The 22,615-nt window shown below is 50.6% G+C and overlaps 1 protein-coding gene across 3 annotated transcripts in view; it reads right to left on the bottom strand.

The window, feature by feature from the left end:
• The window catches only part of ZBTB16 (zinc finger and BTB domain containing 16), a 198,794-nt gene that overhangs the window by 68,344 nt on the left and 107,835 nt on the right, over nt 1-22,615 (bottom strand). For all 3 annotated transcript variants that reach the window (XM_043482739.1, XM_043482741.1, XM_043482740.1), the window contains exon 4: nt 107-193. In XM_043482739.1, the coding sequence (XP_043338674.1) occupies nt 107-193 (87 nt within the window). The remainder of the gene's footprint in view (nt 1-106; nt 194-22,615) is intronic.

The following is a 22,615-nucleotide window of genomic DNA, read 5'->3' as shown; positions in this document are numbered from 1 at the left end:
TGGCACAAACCACCCCACTCACAGCTCCCCAGGGAAACAAGGGCAAGATACTCACTTCCATGCACCGTCACAATGGAGGACCTGGAGGATGGGGTCACTCACTCACCAGTATGGGTCTGCCTGTGTGTCTCCAGGGCTTCCTCCTTCGAGAACTGGGCACCACACTGATCGCAGACAAAGGCTTTGGCACCCGCTGAAAGAAAGGGGAGGCAGTTACCGAGTGACACTGCATTAGGAAAAGGCGTCCTGGGCTAAAATCCTGCAGGTGGACCCTGGGGGAAGGGGCTGAACACCTGTGAAGATCTCAAGTCAGGGATAACCCACGGCCCCAGAGCCAGCCTGGACCCACCTCCAAGATGTGACCACCCCCCAACTGAGCTCCCAAATGCCCCCACCGAGGGCTCTCCCAGACGGAAGAGGGAACAGAACCAGAACAGCCATAACAAACAGCAAAGGGATCCGGGAGAGATGTGCAAGAAGAAGGGGGATCCTGAGGGGCTGGCACCCAGTGAGGGATGGAAAGGAGTCCCTGATTCTGTGAGCGGAAACGTGCCCTGCTGCTCAGACTATACTTTATGGGAAAAAAGAAACTGCTGACACATCATTACCTGGAAAATTCCCTGAGTATGCCTAGGGGCTTCCCTGGGGGCTCAGATGGTAAAGAATCTGCCTGCAATACAGGAGACCCAGGTTCTATCCCTGGGTCAGGAAGATCCCCTGGAGAAGGAAATGGCAACTCACTCCAGGATTCTTGCCTGAGAAATCTCACAGACAGAGGAGACTGGCAGGCTACAGTCTGTGGGACTGCAAAGAGTGGGACACATCTGAGCAACTAACACTTTCACTTTCTGTGTGTCTAAAACCAAACTGTCGGGACCTTCCTGGTGGTCCAGTGTCTAAGGCTCCATGCTTCCAAAGCAGGGTGCTCGGGTTCAATCCCTGGTCAAGGAACGAGATCCCACAAGCCACAACTAAGAGTTAGAATGTCTCAAAGAAGTTCAAAGGTCTCCAACTAAGACCTGGAGCAGCCAAATAAATCAATAAATGTAGGTATTTTTAAAACGTCAAACCATACCACATCTACCAAAAAATAAACATAAAAATATTTAACTGCCTAACCCCTAGGCACCACCTGCAGCTGACCATTTAAAATGTCTGGATGACTCTCCTTCAGAATAAGGTCCACAGTCCACAGGGTAACTCACAAAGCCCTTCCTGCGCTTCTCTCTCCTGCTTCTTCTCTCGCTCCTCGGTCTCGTTCCCTGGTCTCCAGCCCTCCTGAGAGGCTCTGGGCCCCTGGAGGAGCCCAGCACTTCCTCACTGTGAGCTCTCTGAGCATCCTTCTGTACCGCCTCTGGCTCTGACAGTCCACCCGGATCCGCGGCCCCACAGGACATCATCATCATGCCTCGGCTCCCACCCTTGCCCCGGGTCTGGTGAGGGGGCCCCTCTCCAATGCTCCCATGACATCCTGTTTGTTCCAGGTCGCGGTCTCACCAGGCTCTCTCCTAAATGCCTGTGGACCTGTCTCCAGATCCCCGAGGAGGAAGTATGTCATTGCACGCATGCACAGTTGTATCTGCCTAACACCCAGTGGGAATGAATGACTGTACATATCTGTGGAATAAACAAAATCAGTTCAGTACAATTCAATTGGATCAGCTTTTTTGGAACCAGTCTTACAAGCATCAAAATAACAGTGCCACAATGTGACGATGACTTTCTACCACTTGCTCATGGCTTTGGGGCTCTGTTACTTCGTCTAGGGGGCACCCGTCACAAGCTTTTTAGCAGGTTTCCCTCCAAATGTCTTCTAGATGCATCTTGCCCCCTGCGTATTGATAACCACTGCCCCTACCGAGGCCCTTGTGGGTCGTGCCCAGAACACTGGATGACTCGAGGAGGGCTCCCACACCACCAGCGACCCTCTGATCCACCCAACAGAGGCAGGTTTCTGATTCCTCACACTTCCTCGCTCAAAAATATACAATGACTCACAATTTGCACTGACTCGAAACTCCTCCTTGGGCGTCCCTGGTGGCTCAGCTGGTGAACAATCTGCCTGCAATGTGGCAGACCTGGGTTGGATCCCTGAGTTGGGAAGATCCCCTGGAGAAGGGACGGTTACCCACTCCAATATTCTGGCCTGGAGAATTCCATGGACTGTGCAGTCCATGGAGTCGCAAAGAGTAGGACACGACTGAGCAACTTTCACTAAACTCCTCTACTTGGCTTCAAGGTGTTCCATCACCTCACCTGGTCAGCTGTCCAACTCCATTGGGAACTGTCCTTGCCAGCCCTCTCTGGGAGCCGCTCGGCTCTCCTGGGTCATGGTGACCTAGCAACACCCCTCCTCATTCCTGTCCATTCCAGTCCTAGTCCATTTCCAAGACCAAAGCGCACATGTGCCAAACACGCCGGCCCCTCGCGGCTCTGCCCTTTCCAATCTGCTATCTGCTCTGCGCTTTGTTCCTTTTGACAAGCCTGAGCACTTCTGTAAGTGTGCCTGTGTTTTAGTTTTGTATTCGAGTCGCGTAAGAGGCACAACTATTTCTTTCACATATTTATAGAAGAAAGCACTCCAGTGCTGTTTGCAAAACACCTCAGATTTCCTGGTGGGCTACAGTTCATGGGGTTGCAAGAGTCACACACAATTTAAGCAACTAAACAACAACATAGCATATGCCAGGCGTAAGGCCTGTGTATTTAGCATGTATCATTTCATTTAATCCTAACAAGCTTTTAAAGGACACAGTGTGACTACCCCCATTTAGCGGATGATTCAACTCAAGTTCAGAGAGGTTAAATAGCTTCTTCATTGTCACACAGTGGCTAACTGCAGAGGTGGACTCAAATGCAGGCAGCCTGACTTTAGAACCTTTCCTCTTCCTCCCCGTACCCTTCAGCCTCACCAGGGGTCCATCTGCAAAGATGCTTCACGAATATGAACCTGGGCTCTAGACTTCCTCCCTCCACAAAAAATCCAATCTATCCCTTTTATACCTCAAAGTTTTGTGTAAAATTATAGTTAGAAAAAAAAAAATGTTCCACGCCTTTTCAGTTCAGTCGCTCAGTCGTGTCCAACTCTTTGCAACCCCATGAGCCGCAGCACACCAGGCCTCCCTGTCTGTTACCAACTCCCGGAGTCCACCCAAACTCCATTGAGTCAGTGATGCCATCCAACCATCTCATCCTCTGTCGTCCCCTTCTCCTCCTGCCCTCAATCTTTCCCAGCATCAGCGTCTTTTCCAATGAGTCAGCTCTTCATATCAGGTGGCCAAAATATTGGAGTTTCAGCTTTACCATCAGTCCTTCCAATGAACACCCAGGACTGATCTCTTTTAGGATGGACTGACTGGATCTTCGTGCAGTCCAAGGGACTCTCAAGAGTCTTTTCCAACACCACAGTTCAAAAGCATCAATTCTTGGCACTCAGCTTTCTTTAGAGTCCAACTCTCATATCCATACATGACCACTGGAAAAACCATAGCCTTGACTAGACAGATCTTTTTTGACAAAGTAATGTCTCTGCTTTTTAATATGCTGTCTAGATTGGTCATAACTTTCCTTCCAAGAAGTAAGCATCTTTTAATTTCATGGCTGCAATCACTATCTGCAGTGATTTTGGAGCCCAGAAAAATAAAGTCAGCCACCGTTTCCACTGTTTCCCCATCTATTTCCCATGAAGTGATGGGACCGGATGCCATGATCTTAGTTTTCTGAATGTTGAGTTTTAAGCCAACTTTTTCACTCTCCTCTTTCACTTTCATCAAAAGGCTCTTTAGTTTTTCTTCACTTTCTGACATAAAGGCGGTGTCATCTGCATAGCTGAGGTTATTGATATTTCTCCCGGCAATCTTGATTCCAGCTTGTGCTTCCTCCAGCCCAGTGTTTCTCATGATGTACTCTGCATATAAGTTAAATAAGTAGGGTGACAATATATAGCCTTGACGTACTCCTTTTCCTATCTGGAACTAGTCTGTTGTTCCATGTCCATTTCTAACTGCTGCTTCCTGATCTGCATACAGGTTTCTCAAGAGGCAGGTCAGGTGGTCTGGTATTCCCATCTCCTGAAGAATTGTCCACAGTCTGTTGTGATCCACACAGTCAAACACTTTGGCATAGTCAATAAAGCAGAAATAGATGTTTTTCTGAAACTCTCTTACTTTTTCGATGATCCAGCGGATGTTGGCAATTTGATCTCTGGTTCCTCTGCCTTTTCTAAAACCAGCTTTAACACCTGGAAGTTCACAGTTCATGTATTGCTGAAGCCTGGCTTGGAGAATGTTTAGCATTACTTTACCAGCGTGTGAGATGAGTGCAATTGTGCAGTAGTTTCAACATCCTTTGGCATTGCCTTTCTTTGGGACTGGAATGAAAACTGACCTTTTCTGGTCCTGTGGCCACTGCTGACTTTTCCAAATTTGCTGACAGATTGAGTGCAGCACTTTCACAGCATCATCTTTTAAGATTTGAAATAGCTTAACTGGAATTCCATCACCTCCACTAGCTTTGTTCATAGTGATGCTTCCTATAAGGCCCACTTGACTTCACATTCCAGGATGTGTGGCTCTAGGTGAGTGATCACACCATCGTGATTATCTGGGTCATGAAGATCTTTTTTGTACAGTTCTATGTATTCTTGCCACCTCTTAATATCTTCTGCTTCTGTTAGGTCCACACCATTTCTGTCCCTTATTGGGCCCATCTTTGCATGAAATGTTCCCTTGGTATCTCTAATTTTCTTGAAGAGATCTCTAGTCTTTCCCATTCTGTTGTTTTCCTCTATTTCTCTGCATTGATCGCTGAGGAAGACTTTCTTATCTCTCCTTGCTATTCTTTGGAACTCTGCATTCAAATGGGAATATCTTTCCTTTTCTCCTTTGCTTTTCGCTTCTCTTCTTTTCATAGCTATTTGTAAGGCCTCCTCAGACAGCCAGTTTGCTTTCTTGCATTTCTTTTTCTTGGGGATGGTCTTGATCCCTGTCTCCCATACAATGTCACGAACCTCTGTCCATAGTTCATGAGGCACTCTATCAGATCTAGTCCCTTAAATCTATTTCTCACTTCCACTGTATAATCATTAGGGATTTGCTTTAGGTCATACCTGAATGGTCTAGTGATTTTCCCTATTTTCTTCAATTTAAGTCTGAATTTGGCAGTAAGGGGTTCATGATCTGAGCCACAGTCAGCTCCCAGTCTTCTTTTTGCTGACTGTATAGAGCTTCTCCATCTTTGGCTGCAAAGAATATAATCAATCTGATTTCAGTGTTGACCATCTGGTGATGTCCATGCGTAGAGTCTTCTCTTGTGTTGTTGGAAGAGGGTGTTTGCTATGACCAGTGAGTTCTCTTGGCTTTGTCCTGCTTCATTCTGTACTCCAAGGCCAAATCTGCCTGTTATTCCAGGTGTTCCACTGCTTTTAAGTAATTTTTAAATCTTTGTTATTCAGTCACTAAGTCAAGTCCAACTCTGTGCACTCCATAAACTGCAGTACGCCAGGCTTCCCTGTCCTTCACTATCTCCTACAGTTTGCTCAAACTCATGCCCATTGAGTTGGTGATGTCATCCAACCATCTCATCCTCCATTGCCCTCTTCTCCTCTTACCTTCAATCTTTCCCAGCATCAGGGTCTTTTCCAAAGAGTCGACTCCTGGCATCAGGTGACCAAAGTATCAGAGCTTCAGCTTCAGCATCGATTCTTCCAATGAATATTCAGGATTGATTTCCTTTAGGATTGACTAGTTTGATCTCCTTGCAGTTCAACGGACTCTTAAGAGTCTTCTCCAGCACCACAGTTAGAAAGCATCAATTCTTTGGTGCTCAACCTTCTTTGTGATCCTCACAGTTTGTCCTCACACATGGATGAACTCTCACATTTGTCCATGACTTGGAAAAACCATAGCTTTGACTATATGGACCTCTGTCAGCAAAGTGATGTTTCTGCTTTTTAACATACTGTCTAGGTTTGTCATAGCTTTTCTTCCAAGGAGCAAGCATCTTATAATTGTCTTGGAGTATTTAGCACACTAAGGGCAGGAACTCAGAATACAAGTTATATTAGTATAGACTTAAATACTAATAAACATTTAGGGCATGATCTTGACTACATTCCTGATAAGGAGCAGGATATATACTCTATTAGGGGCTCAATAAATATTACACAGAGGACTAAATAAATGAATGATAAAGTGCCCCAGGAAAAATATGAAATTGCTTTTCCTTAAGAGTTTCAAAAATAAATATTGTCATTTGTCTTCAGTGGCTGAAGTAGAATTTTGCCTCGAGGCAGGGAGAATACCATGATCCCCTCTGGGTGTCCCTACAAGCTGCAGGGTGTCCCAGGGCCAAGCACCTGTAAGCGGCTTCAAGAGCTTCTAAGAAAGAGCCAGGGAACTTGATGGCAAAGCAGTCACCACGTGCATCCACCCTGGAGGCAGCCAGGCCACTTTTCATCCATTCATACTGGAAATGCAGCAAGTACCTCAAAGGGCAGAGGTGGGAAGACTCAGGGCAGAGGAAACCATCCCCGCTTATAGTGAGAAACTCCCCCCAGCTCCAAATCATCAGCTAGCAATGAATTTCTGCAGACCTGTAAGGAACTGGATTTTAACCCTAATTTTTTCTTTGACCCTACCAGTTCTCATAGCTCCCTAAAGGACTTACAGGTTTTGTTGGCCATGCCACATGGCATGTGTGATCTTAGTTCCTTGACCAGGGACTGAACCTGTGCTCCTGGCAATGGACAGGTGGAGTGTCTTAACTATTAGACCACCAGGGAGGTCTCCTCCTGGGTCCCTAAAGAAGAAAGGGAAGGAGGGCCTCAGGAGGCAAGCAGGGGCTAGAAAGGGGAGGGCCCACCATTACCATTGCCATGATGCTGGAGCCCTGCCTCTGGGCGAGGAACCCACTCAGGCTGCAGCTTCAAAGGGCTGCGGTGATGAGGGTTCTTAGAAAACAGCCATCCATGTGGCTGAAGGAGCATCTGCCTTAATGACTGAGAAGCAGGGAGGCCAGGTAGGCAATCACGGGCCGGATGTGTGACATCGCAGAAGCCAAATGAAGATAAAGCAGATTACAGCACACGTGATCTGAGCAAGGGTAGCGGCTTGGCCCAGGCCTGACCACATCTGGCTGCCTTCAAAGTCCTCCACTCTCCACCCCCTGCCTTGCTGAAGTCACAACACTGAGCTGAGTGTGTGAAAGTCCCCCATCCTCAGTGACTGTGGGTGACAACCCCCTCCCACGTGGATACCATGGACATAGGCTCCCACGGCCACCTCCACTCATGAAGCCTCTGTACTCCCCATCCCCACCCAGACTCCCTCCGCAAACCCCAAGCCCAGGAGCAAGGACAGGCAGTTACAGGACACAAGAACTGGGTAGAGGGAGGCAGAGAGCCCCCCTCTCCCAAGGAGGCGTGTGCCTTTAAATTGTCTCTGTAATGGCTGGCTCAGAGGCAGAAATATTTGGCAGCCCTGAAATTAAAAGTGATAAATTTCCTCGCCAGGCTTTGATCGATAATAGAGGCCTCATCTGTTAATCAATAGGACAGTCTCTGCCTGTTTACTGTGCATATGTTGTTTGCTGCTGCCTCCAGTCTGATGTCAGGCTTGCATTCAGAGCAACTCAAGTGTGCATAAACCACATGGCCATTCCCGAAATGCATTACGGTGACATCACCCAGCCACTAACACATTTATAAAGCATCAGGGCAAGGGGGTGGGGGGGAAGGTCATGCCAGTTGAACACAATGGGCATATAAGGATATAGCAGCATTTTTTACACACCCCCCCCAAAAAAATTTCTTGGGGCTCATGCAGGGCACGGCTCAGGGACAGACATTCCCTGCCATCCCCTCCCTACACAAAGGGGATGTTCTCTGGATGTCTGTTAAGTAGATGCCAAGAGGGGGAATTACAACACATGAAGAAAAGAACACATCCTGGCCCTCAAGGAGCTTATATTCAAGAGGGGAAGCACACTGTTAAAAGTCAAGTAGATATAAAATAGGTGGCAATAAGCCATAAAGAGAGAACTAAATACGTGAAGAGGGCCAGAGAAGGCAGGGGCTGTTTTTATGGGATGAGCTGACATCCGAGGAGGTGAGCCCACAGTTTTAAGACAGTCCATTCCAGACAAAGGAAGAGCCAGGAGGCTGGCTGGCTGGCATGCGTCAGAGAGTGGGGAGGGACAGGTAGGGTCTGGATCACAGGAAGATGAATTCAGTAGCAAAGAGGCAGAGCCACACGGTGATCAAGGGGGCTAGACCCTCGCTGTCCTCCCTGGCCATTACAGATCAGGGCGAACCAGAGGAGAGAATGGCAGGATCCAGAGTGGGGAGAACGGTCCCAGGCCCGCCTCAGCCATGCCCCGTCTGGGCCTCACACCCCTCATCACACCTCAACACACCTGCATCTCCGTCTGTAAAATGGGAATGAGTGGATCCATCTGCCTCACTTGAGGCTATGAGAACCCAAGGAGATCATGGATGTTAATGACTACAAATCTCTGGTTAATCACCAGGCACTCTGCGGACAGGAGATTACTAATGTTCTTTATACCCTGGCGGGTGGGAAGGGCACAGCAGAATGTGGTTAGGAGTGCAGGATTCGTGTCAGACAGACCAGAATTCAAATCCCAGCTAAGCGAATCACCAGCTGTGACCCTCAGCGAGTTGCCTAACCTCAGTGAGACTGTCGTTCCCTCCGTAAAATGGGAACAGCAAGAGCAGTCCCAAAGAGGCTGTGAGAAGCTGGGCAAAGTGCTGGACCCCACGGGCCGGGGCAGAGCCACAGAACCGGTCAGTGACACGACCACCAGCCCAGGCGGGCTCGGGGCCAGGACTCCTCTCAAGAACTCCTTTGTGCGAAGTATGATTGATTTTACTGAAATTCAATGTACAGCTATTTGGGGGCCATTTATCTTGTGTAAAGTGAGCTCACATTTGTAAAGACATATTTCACTATAATCACACACACACGCACACACATTGTCGTGCTAATTTAAAGGGTGAGGGATTGTCTTGTTGAGGGAGCAGAGCAATCTATCAGAGGACCAACATGTCAGTATTGACAGCTCTCTGTATCCTGCCCCTTCCCCACACACCCCTGCAGCTTCTACATCGGAGGAGCTCCATTCACAGATCCTGTGCTGCCTGCCGGACTCCTTTGCTCTCTGTCTCCCCAGCAGACTGCAAGCTCCATGAGAGCAGGGCGGGCATCTGGCTTGTCCTCTACTCCAGGGGTCCCCAACCTCTGGGATCTAACGTTTGATGATCTGAGGTGGAGCTGATGTAACAATAACAAAAATAAAGTGCATGGTAAATGTAATCTGCTCGAATCATCCCCAAACCAACTCCCCGCCCCCTTGAATCATCCCCAAATACAGGTCCCTGGTGCCAAAAACACTGGGGACCCCCACTCTACTCCATCCCCAATTCTCTCCACAGTACCTGACATGCTCACTAATTGCCCCATAAACAAAGAAACCCTCAGGCAGGCTCCTGGTTTGCAGAACTGGCCGGTGAAGGGGGCACTGGCCACTCCGGGCGCTGCCAGGCCGTCCCCTAGGGGGTGGCAGAGTCCTTGGTCTACACGTGCTGGGTTGTCTGCTGTCCCTTTTTCAAAACTCAAGGACACGGTCTCTGCCTGGAACTCAGGCAGTCTGGAGGAGAAGGAAAGGGAAACTTAGGAAGTGGAGCTGTCTGCTTCCCCTGGAGCAAGATGTCCCTCTTCTCTGCCCGCCCTCTGCTCCCCATCCAGCTGCCCAGGACTCACTCCGCTGCAACAAACAAGCAAGCCCTCCTCCCTCCAGCCCACTCGGAGGCCTCTGGTTGGCCCGAGTGGACCCTCCACAGGCTGGGAGATATCTGCTGAGCAAACCCACTCCCAGTCCAGATGCTGAGTTTAGCTGAGAGAAATGGTGCTATGTTAGCCCCTCAGTCGTGTTCGACTCTTTGGGGTCCCACAGATTGTAGCCCGCCAGGCTCCTCTGTCCATGGAATTCTCTAGGCAAGCATTCTGGAGTGGGTTGCCATTCCCTTCTCCAGGGGATCTTCCCGAACCAAGGATCCAACAGGAGTTTGGGGGGTGGGGTACGTAGTGGGGAGGAGCCACCGGACCATTCTGACTTCTCCCCTTCTTCCCTGATGCCTCCAGAAAGTGAAACAAGGGCCACAGGAAGAAGGAGGGCTCACAGTGGGTTAAGACTGGCTGAAAATAAAGGAGCAGTTGCCACAGCCCACAGGGAGGCTGGAGCCGGTCTGAGGCCTCTGTGTGTGGGAGCCACTTCACTCTGGGCGAAGGATCACCCCGACTCGCAGGAATCAAAGGAGAGACATGCCAGAGAAGCACTTTCAAAACCATAAAGCTTTCTATCAATGCCCAGCATTCCAACAACAACAGAGCTGAAATCCAGTAGAAGCATGTCAGGCAGGCTGCCCGCAGCCACCCTCCTCTCCTGCCACCCCCTCGGGCCGCTGCCCCTTGGCAAAGCACAGCGCCTTCTTGCCCAGAAAAGGGGTTGGGGGTCCCAAGCACCTAAGGAAGGGGACGAGAAGGCGCTGCAAACAATCAGACGTGGACTGGAGTCTCTCTGAAGCCAATAAGGCGCCAGCCAGTGATAAAAGGAAAAAAATTTCAAAATCCCTCGTCTCCCAAACCTCTCCCACCCCCGTGCTAACAAGAGGGGTGGGGAGGGGGAGGAGAAACCACTGAAAAAGCACCTAACGTTTGCCAGCATCTAATGTTGAGTACTGCGTCCTTTTTCTTTTAATTCCTTGAGATTTTAAAATAAACATCTTGACTGTTCTGATGAGATATGCATGCCTGCTTACATAAGGAAGTACAGAGTGTACCAAAACAGCAGACCCAAAAAAAGCATAAGCTGTCAGAACAATGAGTACAGACTCCGGGCATTTTACAACGGGCCATGGTGTACAGTTTTATTTACAGTACCTCTTATCTGACAGAGAACAGTACACTGCCTGCCAATTCCAAAGGCCAGCACTGCGTGTTCCTTCACTCAAGGAGATGTGTACTCCCTAAGAGGAGCTGGAAAGTCTGCTCGCTCGCTCGCTCTCTAGCTCGCTCACGCACTCTCTCTCTCTTTCACCTTTATCAACAAAACAAAAACTGATACAGAACCAGCATCTCTGTAAGATACACAGATTTAGGGGAGAGGGAACAGGGAAAGCAGGTGGGCAGATGTGGGCTGCCCGGAAAACAACCAGCTCTATCGATTGGCTCAGAATATGGTTCAAGGGTAGCTCTCCGTGACAACCAAGTACGGGAAAGGTCCTCCGGGCCTGGCCCTGCTTACAAGATAGGGGTGGCAGGGTGAACTAATCACATTGGGCCTCAATCAAAGGTAGAACTCAGAAAGTCACCAGGACAGACTCTCTGGCCAGGTGACAGAGATCACGGAATGACCGGGGATTCTGGGCGGCAGGCTCTCCTGATCACTAGATGTCAATTTCCCATCAATGCACTGCTAAGTGCCAAACACCGTGTCCCTCATCCCCATCACCCAGTTCTCAGCCCCAAGAGGCTTAGAAAAGCTCCTCTGTTACTACTTTTAACACCAGAAGATAACCCAATAGGCTTAGAAACACAGTCCACAGCCCGTAGAAACACATAACACATAACACATACACAGCAGCATAGCAGGGAAGAACCCTCGTTCTAGAATCAACACACACACACGTTCAAGTCCTGGGTTCTACCATTTCTAGCTACCATCCCCAAGTAAGCTAATTATCTTCTCTGGACCTGTTTTTTCACCTGTAAAACTGGGCACAGAGTATCTACTTCACAGGGTTGGCTGGTGACTCATTTAAATACTATATGTAAAGTATTTACCACCATGCCCGGCATCCAGTAATTGCTCAATAAAAGCTGGTTGTCAAGTTAACATCCTCATCATTACCATTCCTCCCCTTCCCCTGGTGTCAATGTCTGAGGCCCACACAGACATCAAATGAATGTAATACACATCTCATAACATTTAAAATATTCTTACCACCCCAGACCAAAGAACAAGAGAAACAAAGGAAAAGAGACTCCCTCTCTGGTCCAGTCTCTAGACTTTCTCTGGGGAGTGGAAGATAAAGGCGGATGACACCGATGATTATGCACTCCTAATGAGCCCCCACAGAAACCAACAATGCACATTTCCAGCCACGCCCCCATGTCCCAGGACGAAGGGCTCTCTGCACCAGACCCTGGTCCCTACACACTGCTGGGCGAGCTGCCAGTCACAGCACTGTCAGCCTCCTACTGAGATGAGTGCATACCTATTTAAGGTGAATTACTTTAAGTAAAATACAAGTGGGATGGTAAATCTGTTGCAGTAAAAACAACATACAAATGTCACTGAAATCTCAGGGCACTGATACGGGGATTCACATTCCCACTGCCTTTAACCCCTTTCTTTCCTGGGCAGCTTCCATGTCTGGCTAATCAAGGTACGGTGGGAATTGGTGCAATGGTACCAACACCTCTCTTACCACGGGAACACCAGCCTCTGGTGTGACGGAGCGGACTTCCTTCCAGACATGCCGTGCCAACTCAGAGATTTCCCCGAGGTGCAGCCCTACAGTAGCCACTGGCCAGATACGGCTCCGGGGTTCTGCCATTCATTGGCGGTATGGGCCTGGCATCAACTTTGTGGCCTTACTTCCCTCCTTAAAATGGGGTTATCTCTCCTCATAAGAGAGCATGAATAAGAACCTGTATGAAGTACCAGGCACACAGTAAGTACCTGGATAGTTGTGATTACAGAATCATTTCACTTCATCAAGTTGATGAGCTCCAGGAGACCAGCCTTTGGGCAGAGTCTTAGGAACTCCAGTCCGTAATACTCTAGCCCCGAAGTTCCCACCTGTGATGAGCAAGAGGCTCAGAAAGGAGAGACACTGCATTCTCTGGGGCCCTTGAATGCACGGTCTTCAGCTGTTTGGGATGAGAGCAGGGGCACCCTTGGATGAGGCGGGTGAACTGGCTCTGTCTGAGCTGTGTAGCTGTGGGTGAATCACTTCATCCTTCCATCTGTAAATGACTAGTTTTAAGTGGAGACCCAAGGGAGAAGGAAAGACGAAGGGGCGTCTCTGGGGAAGCAGCTGGAAAAACAGGGCAAAGGAGGCTTAAAGTGGCTGTAAAGGGGCCCAAATGCTTACACAACCCTTGGCAATGGGACAGGGCTGCTGGATCAAGTTGGGGCTGGGTTTCCTGATTCCACCAGGGGATTCCTTCCCCAGGGGCAGACTCTGCTCCATCCGACAGGCAAAGTGGGGCAGACAGTCCAGACACTGAGAGAATCATTAGCCAGGCAGAGCTGGGCTGAGCCAGTGAGGCCGAGGCAGAGGCTGACCCGAGTTCCAGGGAACACTCATGCTTTCAGGTATCCACGGCTTCGTCCTGCTTAAAAGAGGTGGCACTGTGCTCTTGGTATTTGTAAAGGATGAGGTAGAAAGGCCACAAAAACTCTGGGGGGGGGGGCACTTCTGCCATGATTTCACTGGACATCCCCTCAACCAACCCCTGGTTACCAGCAAGGATCTTCCTCCCTGGTCCCCACTCGGGGATTCTCAGACAAGAGGTTCCTAAAGGACAGAGGGCTCTGCTGGCATGCAGCAGCCTCGAAGCCCTGTTTGTGGTCTGAGCCTCTGGCCTCCCACGTCTACTGTGCCTCCTGCATGGAAGGTGGATTCTTTACCACTGAGACCCCGAGGAAGCCTAAAACACCCATAGGTAATCCTATCCTGACAAGTCACCCACTCTGCTCCTTCTACTGGAGTTCCCCATCAGGGGTCTGCACCCGAAATCCGGCATGGGGTGGGCCCCCACCCCCACCCCCCTCCGGGTGGGTCCACCCCCACCCACCTCTCACGGGGAAAGCATGAGTACTACCTAGACAATGCATGCTAAGTCAGTTCAGGCAACTCGACTCTGTGACCCCATGGACTGTAGCCTGCCAGCTGTCCATGGAATTCTCCAGGCAAGAATACTAGAGTGGGCTGACATTTATTTCTCCAGGGGATCTTCCCAACCCAGGGATCAAACCTGCATCTCCTGTGTCTCCCGCATTGGCAGGCAGGTTCTTTACCACTAGTGCCACCTGAACAATAAAGGCAAAACCAGGCTACTCCAGGGGAGACAGCCAGAATCAAAACCGCACCTACCTACAACATCACAAGCTGATGGTTGTCAGCACCCTAGGCCCCCAACATCCCCTGATACCCCCTCCAATTAAATTGTCCCTTGAGGTACTTTCAGAGAAGAGGGAGGGCAGACTTGCTCATCCCTGACTGCACTCTGGCCCTCCCTGTCTCCTGGCAGGATCCTTCCTCCCTCACTTCTCATTGACTGCAAAGTACGCCAAGGTCTCTCACAACCTTGAAAGCTCTTTGAGATCCCTACAGAGGGAATGCCCTCATCCCCACTCCTCTCAGACTCTCCTGCTCTCTCCCTACAACCAGCATCTCTCTCCAATTCCACCTCCAATCGTGCATGAGTTGTTTTTAAGCTAAAATACCTGTGTGTTTGTGTGTGTGTGTTCAGTTGCTCAGTCATGTCTGACTCTTTGCAAGCCCATGGACTGTAGCTCTCCAGGCTCCTCTGTCCATGGGATTCTCCAGGCAAGAACACTGGAGTGGCCATGCCCTCCTCCAGGGAAATCTTCCAGACCCAGGGATCGAACCCACGTCTACTGTGCCTCCTGCATGGAAGGTGGATTCTTTACCACTGAGACCCCGAGAAAGCCTAAAACACCCATAGGTAATCCTATCCTGACAAGTTACAAAGAACAAAGCATTTCAGAGGACGTCAAATGCTGTCACAGCGTAATAACCACGTAAAAAGCACTCTCTAAGAAACCAGTGGGCAGGGGTCTGCAATATGAGCGTCTGTTGACTATTCCCTTCGCTGTGACCTGTGAGAGCCCAGCAGACGGGAACGTCCCCCCTCCTGGGAGCCCCACCAGGACGCCCTGCCACAGCCCCTGAAGACACCCTGCCAGATTACCAGGAAGAGGCAGGATTCACCTACTGTCAAGTCCATCCCTGGCTTTGACATTGACATATTTCAGCTCAGATGGCCATCAGCTGCACTAAGAGTGGACGCCGTTTAACCTCCCAGAGCCTTGGTTTCCTCACCAGCTAAAGAGGTAATATTAATAATACACCTGTTGTATCCTACAATCTGAAAGTGTACAACTCCAGGGGCACTGAATTGAGGCTGACTCCAATTAAAATAAATAAATTAACTTTAAAAAAAAGAATTGAGGCTGAAAAGCTTAGGTTTGTGGCCCAAGGTCTCACAGTAAGTTTAAAGAAAAAGACACAAACTCAATCAGGGTGGCAGTATGGGAAACCCACCTAACCTCCAGGGTCTCCGGTGATGTAAAAGGTTAGCCAGTAAGAAGTTCACATCAAGGGGAGCAGAAGAGACACTCAGAGGCAGCGAGCTCTCGGCCTCTGCTGTTCTCCACACTCTGGCTCATTCCTGGAGGGAGGTCTTTCTCACAAGCTCTGAGGCCACCTCCCCAGTTTATATCCTCGCGTCTGAAGAACAGCTCTCCTCTCTGGGTGCAGGGACGCACCATGCCCACCGCATAGCCTGGACGCATCTGGCCCTGCTGTGGACTCCACTGTGGGACGCCGCCTCCGTTTCTCCACCTGGAAGGTGGACAGCGTGTTCCCAGCCCCACCCCTCTACCTGGAGGAATGAGTTCAAGGTAAGAACACGTGTAGGGCCTGACAGAAGAAAAGGTACCACCGATCTTTAAGACTGACTTCCAGTGAAATCACAGTTGGGAACATCCCTTCATGGGCCTTCTCCTTGTGACTTCTAAGCCAGCAAGATATTTTATCATGAAAGAAAGTCAACTGTATTCATTTAAAGCAGGGGAAAAAAAAAAAAAAAAGCCTCTCACATTGATGAATGACAGTAAACTACAAAGAATAAAACAGACCAGGCTTTCTAGGCTGACCTTCCGTTAACCAAAAAGTCCCTTTCTTTCACCTTCCCTGAGCATTCTGGTTAATCCCAGCTTGACAGAGCAGACGCTCTGTGGTCTCTCCCCTTCCCCAGCTCTGCCTGCAAGCAACCCTTAGAATCTGCCCTTTGCTCACTGCCCAAACTGGATTCCTCACCCATCCCCACTGCCCCCCACCCCCTCACCGCAGCAGCAGGTAAATCCGACTAGTTCAGGGCTGAGATATGTAAATTTTAGGTCAAGGTGTCCATCCTAGACTCAAGCACTGTCAGTTACTTTAACACACAAAAATATATGGGGGATGGGGGTGGCCTTCAAAGCCAAGAAGCGACCAATCCACAGCTCCCTATTTTCCTTCACTTACTATTTTTCATTAGAGTATAACCGCTTTACAAGGCCGTGTTGGTTTCTGTTGTACAATGAAGCAAACCAGCTGCATGCATACATATATCCCCTCTCCTTGAGCCTCCCCCCCACACCCCCACCCCACTCCTCCAGGCCATCACAGAGCACCGCGCTGAGCTCCCTGTGCTACGGAGCAGTCTCTCACTAGCTGTCTGCTTTACACACGCTAGTGTACATACGTCAGTGCACTCTGCGGGGCAACCCCCCTCCCTCCCCCACCGCTGTGTCCACAAGCCCACTTGCTATCCCTGCCCTGCAAATCTTAAGGAACGGCTACCCACTCCAGGATCCTTGCCTGGAGAATCCCATGGACAGAGGAGCCTGGCGGGTTACAGTCCACGGGGTTGCAGAGAGTCAGACACGACTGATCGACTAACACCATTTTTCTAGATTCCATATATATATATATAAAAGATAATATACAATATTTGCTTTTCTCTTTCTGACTTCCTTCACTCTGTATGACAGACGCTAGGTCCATCCGCATCACTGCAAATGACCCAGTTTCATTCCTTTCTCTGGCTGTCACTCTGTTCTTGATGTCAGCTGGGAAAGAGGCCCACCGCCCAGCTAGCCCATCACAACACCCACCACCCCATCTCAGCCCAGGGGCCTTGGGGACTGCCACCCTACCTCCCCTTCTTCAGGCCCCTCAGTGGCACCTCCAGGCTGCCAGTCTCTCCAGGCCTGCTGTGGCTTTCAGAAAACAGAGCATTTCTATTTTTAGCGCTTCTCAGCCTAATAATACTCCCCAACACCCATTCAGCTTAATCACTTTATTGAGGACAAGAAGCAGGCTCTCTAGCCCGAGTGCTTCTGATGTTAGGAAGTAGTAAAATGTTCAAACTGGTTAAAAATGACACTCATTGGCTTGCCTTTGGTGTTTCTGAAACCTTAATTGTGGCTCAGGCTGTGGATCTAAAGAAGCTTGCAGGTTTCAGAGTCTTTCTTCCTTACCCCCTGCACCATAATTGAGGTGTTACATTACAACCACCGCATTGACATTTCCAGGCTCAAAATTCAGGAGCCTTAAGACTCCACACTTTTCCAAACGGAAATATTGCTTGTCATACTTAATTCCCATTCTTAGTGTGAACCATCACCCCTCTATACCAGCCAAGAAAAAAAAAAAGAAAAACCTCTCTTTTTCTGGCTGATCTCATGCAAAAGGCCTAAGCAGGGTAACTGTGTCTCATGCTAACTCTTATGAAAATGCATCTGATAACTAAAGTGACAGAGAGCTGCTGCTTGAAAACTGGAGGGTTTGTCGAGTTTGTCCAGTGTCATAAGAGGACCTGAGAATTTGGTGAGTGCAGAAGATAGGCTGTGGGCAACTCTTCTGCAGGCACTGTTGAGACCGTCACTTCCAAAATTTCAGGGGGTAGTTTTTGCAAGCTTGCAGTCTGTGCCACGTGAGCTAGAGGCTGGGAAAAGCAGGCAGCCCAGAAAGGAAATGGAAGTGATTTTTGCCTCCAGGGTTAAGACCAGGGGCATGGGAGGCCGGCAGACCTGCATTTATAACCCCACGCTGCCTCTTCCTCGCTGACTGATCCTGGGCAAGCAAACTCAGTTTCCTCATCCATAAAGTGGACTTAATAACAGAGGCTGTCCCAGGGATCTTGTGGGGATCACAGGAGATGACAAATAAAGCGTCTGGCATAGTAACGAGCACCTGTCGGGTCTCAGTAAATGTCAGTCACCATTATAACTGTTGCTCTTGGCCTTCCCCCTTCTGCTGTGGACACCCTCAAAGTCCAAGTGTTTGGTCTTTGTCTCTTCAGCCTTCAGCCTTCACCTTCAGCCTTCAGCCTTGCACAACCACAAAAAAGAAATGTGGCACTAAAATAGCTAACCATAGGCAGCCGAGTGGCCTTAGAGTCCTCAGACAAGAGGGAGGGAGTCCCTGTGGTTCACGGTGGCTGACGGAGGCTGTCCCAAAGCTGAAGCTTGGAGGGACGACTTCTCAGGCCCCTCCCAGCTAAACAGGCCACAGCCGGGTCCCAGGCCTGCAGGCTCACCTGGACAAGGCTATTCCACATTCCTGGCCCACTCCCTCCTTTCTTTCTCTCCCTCCTAGGCGAGGGACTCGAGGCACCTCCATAAACTTTCCTGCTCTTCGGGAAGGCAGAGGCGGAATGCCTCATTAACTTTCCTAGCTAATTTTACAATTTAACCAAACAACACATTCCTGCCTCGATGCAGCCAGCCTCTGACTGGGACAAATTTATAACTGTGAGATGGAGGAAGAAGACAGCCCAGGCCAGAGACTGAAGGCAGTGTCCTGAAAACTGAAGTGGGAGATGGAAAAGAGAAGAAAATGGATGGGCCACATACTTAAAAAAAAAAAAAAAGAAAGAAAGAAAGAAATAGCTCTACGTTTGCTTGCAGAGCAGAATTCTAGGCTGCGCCAGGCTGAGAAGAAAGCCACGTGCGTCATGCAGCATCAGAAAGATGGAGCGCTCCGTAACAATGACCCTCCCTGTCCCCCTGGAGGGTGGGGGCTATATCTGGAAGCAGAGCTACACGCTGTCCTCTGAGGGGCATGACTCAATGCAGGTGGGCGGCAGGCCAGAGGCCAGGCAGGGCCACCCAGAGGACAAGGTCGGCTTGGCAGGTCCCAGGCCCCCTGTCAAAGGGTGCTGACAAGTTCTCCCCAGACCTGCAGGTGGCAGGTTCAGGCCCCGACCTCCTGATCACAACTCTGGCCGGGGAGGCGGCACCAGGGAGCGTATAGCTTATCTAAGAAAGTTTCACCATAAAGAATTCTCTGGGACAGAAAAGACCATATTTATGCAGGCCCACACCTCGCCCACCCAAGACAAACAGAGCCCAGTTGAGACAGAGGGCACGATGCCAGCCTCGTTACCTGCGGTCAAGCATGTTCTCCGCGCACACATCAGCAAACAAGATGCTGGCCTGTGAGGCTCCCGGACCCTGGCCAGCCGTCCCCAGGCTCCCAGTGCCTGCCCTCATTCCTCTCCAGCCTGTATCCCAGAGCGTCTGACTCTGGACCCCAAATCTCAATCCATGTCCACCCGGCCATCAGGGGCCACATGTGCAGGGTGGCTCCTAACAGGCCCTCACAAAGGGACCACGTGATCAGGGCAGGGATGTTCACGCAGAAATCCCCAGTGAGCAGCAGCCTCTCAAAAGAGCTGGTCTCTGGGCCTCTATCTCTCCTGGGCTCATCTTAATGAAGAAAGAAAATGAGGAGGATTCCAGCAAATCAAAAGTTTCAGGGAGTTCTCTCCTTACCTGGAGTTACCTTGTTACTGACGACGACCATGGCCTTTGCATAATTACTCCAGCAAAATGCTCATTGCAACCGCCAATGAGCTCCTGGAGCTCAATTAGCTTGTAATAGTCAGTGAGAGCCACCGAGCTCTAATCCGACTACCCCAGAAGACTTCTTATCCCAACTACCTAATGAAAAGTTTAGAACTTAGTGTTTTATTTTTTTTTTCTCCTTTCCCTGGCAAGCAAAAGAATTCCAATCAAGAATTCCAATCAAAATAGGATGGTTAGTAGGGAGGAGGAAGGATCATGTTAAAGGCCAGGGAGAAGTCTAGAAGAGATGTCTCTATCAGGATGAATGAGGAGAGGGCCCCAGGGAAGAAGCGCCGACCTTCGCCTCCAAGAGACACACAGACAGGGGTCTGGGAAGGAGGCTGGGACCTGCGGTCCTCAGCCTAAGGAATTCCTTTCCCTTCCCCCACACCCTCCAGGGCTCCGAGTCTGTCCACCTCCGAGGTGCAGCCCTCTAAGGTATGTGTTCTCAGCCTGGGCTTCACGGAGCCTGGACACTCAGGACGTATTCTGGAGGTCATCTAGTCTCGCATGAAAAACACAGAACACTCCGGATCTGTGTCCAATCTGACAGCCCACATTCACATGTGTGCTTATTCCATGGACACCTTGCAATGGAGGGACCGCGTGAAGTGCCAGCTTTTCGTTTTTAATGCAGTCGTTCTCAACCTGCAGCCCAAGGTGGGTCATAATATCCTTAGGACTCTTGAGGATTCTCCAGTATGAGAAGCTGGGCTTTAAGTCTCTTCAAGACTGTGATGAAGAGGAGGAGGAGATGAGACAGGGGAAGGAGGATTTGATGTGAGGAAGAGGAGGAGGAAGACACCTGCCCGGCTGGCTGTTGCTCACGGAAGCTTGTGCTTCCTCTTGTCCAGAGACACAGATCCACTGCCCACCTCGTGGCTCCACGTGGACACTCCAGCAGGAGACAGTCCATCAAAATCCCAGGAACCTCCTTCCTCATCACCCTGGGCCTTGGGACTTCTCCCTTTTATAAACTGCCACACTCACTCTTTCCCGCTTGTGGAGATGGGGGCACACCCAGCCTCACTGGGGTCTCACATTACCCTTTCCGCCAGACCAACAGCCCCTGGCAGGTGAGGACCCTGACTGCAGCCCCTCTGTCTGTCCTGCCAGGCGCTGCATCGATGGGCCCTCCCTGGCCATCGGCTAACTGATGAACTCATTCACGGACAATTTCCACCCACCCCACCCACCCCCCTGCAAAGAGAGCCACATCGAGTGACCCAGAATAGTCACTGAGGCTTCTCTGCTGCCCCAAGCTTCACCATCTGGTTCCCATTCGGTTGATGCTTTGGTCCCCAGAGAAGGCTCCAGCATGCCCAGCATGTGCCTGGGGAAGATGAGGTTGCGGAGAACAGACAGAAGGAGCCTCACGCCAAGTGGTCCGGCTCCACTGGACAGAATTTAAAAGACTGGGGAGGCAGGGACCTTCCTGCAGCGAGTCTCACTCCCAAGACGGAAAGTCTGAGGAGCCCCGAGTCATCACAGCTCCCATGTGCGGGCATGGCCAGCTGCCCCCTTCACTCTTGATTCAGCATCACAGAACAGAGGGCTTCCGCTCAGCAGCAGAGCACCCCACTGGGTCTCCTTGCAAGAGAGACCACCGGCAACAGCTCTCTGGTCCAGCCACTCCTCTCTGTGTGGGACGGCGGTGGGAAGAAGGAATGGGCAAAAGACACCCCTAAGCTCTCACCCAGGTGGGAGGACCACATCCTCGCCCAAAGACCCCTCCAGCAAGGCTCCCAGAACCACCCTGTCTGCTGCACTGCAAGGGGATGGCCATGGGCCACCGCGGCATCCACAAGTGAACACATGAGACTCGGGAAGAGCAGGAAGAGGCTCGTGAGCCACACCCCCCTCCTGGCGGCCCAGGGGCAAGGCCCCAAGCAAGGGCCGGTGACCCCCTCCAACCCCCAGGACCCCCGGGGACAGGGCCTTACTGGCTCTTCCTGTCTCGGCCCCCCAGTCACTGAGACCCCGGTTATCTTTACAAACACGAAAGCAAGCCCTTGGGCCGGCACTACAGTGAGGTCTGGGGACGTGGAGGGCAGAGAGCTTCTAGCTTCGCCACTCCTGGCTGTGTGACCTTCCACGAGTCACTCTGGCTCTTTAAGGACACTCTAGTGTCCTCACCTGTAAAGTAGCATCAGAATAACTACCCTCCAAGGTCAGCGTTAGATAAGTGAGTTCGGACATGCAGAACGCCAAGCACCAGGTCTGGAACACACAGGCCTCCAATACATGTACTGGAGGGATTTCTCTCTCCTCCCCTCCGCCCAGCGGTGCATCCGGAGCCATTCATTTACTCAACAGGATTTCCTGAGGGTCTGCTGGGTGTCGGGCTGTGGGGATGCCATGGAGCACGTCCCGGATAAGGTCCTGCCTCCGCTCTGTCTCCCCGTCCAGATGGCTGACCCCCAGGGCTGGCAGGATGCAGGGCAGCACTTTGGGGGTGTGCCCCGCCTCGCCACACGCACGCGTCCACCCACCCACTAGTTCATTCAAAAAGCAACTGAGGTATACCCACATTGCAGGTCCCTCTGCTAGGTAGTATGGGAGACATGGAAATAAATCACGTGTTCTGAAGAAGCTCAAGAGTCTGGTAGGTGAAAAAGGATAAGCAAATAAATAGCAATGAGACAAGGTGACAGGTGCTATAAGAGGGGACAGATAAATGGCCATGAGCAATTAGATGGGTGGGGGGGTGCCTCTGGTCCTGCCCAGACCGACACAGCCCACGGCTAAGCTGGCTGACTTTAAAAAGAGAAGAGGAAAAAGATCACTGGCCCGCTGGCAGTGTTCCCCGCACGGGAAGCAAGCAGGATCTATTTAAAAATGGCTAGAGGCAGGTTAGCACCTTTTCTGGCAACTCCCAAAACTCCTG

The sequence above is a fragment of the Cervus canadensis genome, chromosome 11, assembly GCF_019320065.1.
Source record: "Cervus canadensis isolate Bull #8, Minnesota chromosome 11, ASM1932006v1, whole genome shotgun sequence".
NCBI lineage: Eukaryota > Metazoa > Chordata > Mammalia > Artiodactyla > Cervidae > Cervus > Cervus canadensis.
Note: the sequence above shows the minus strand (reverse complement) of the source record. Positions and strands in the feature narration are given on the sequence as shown.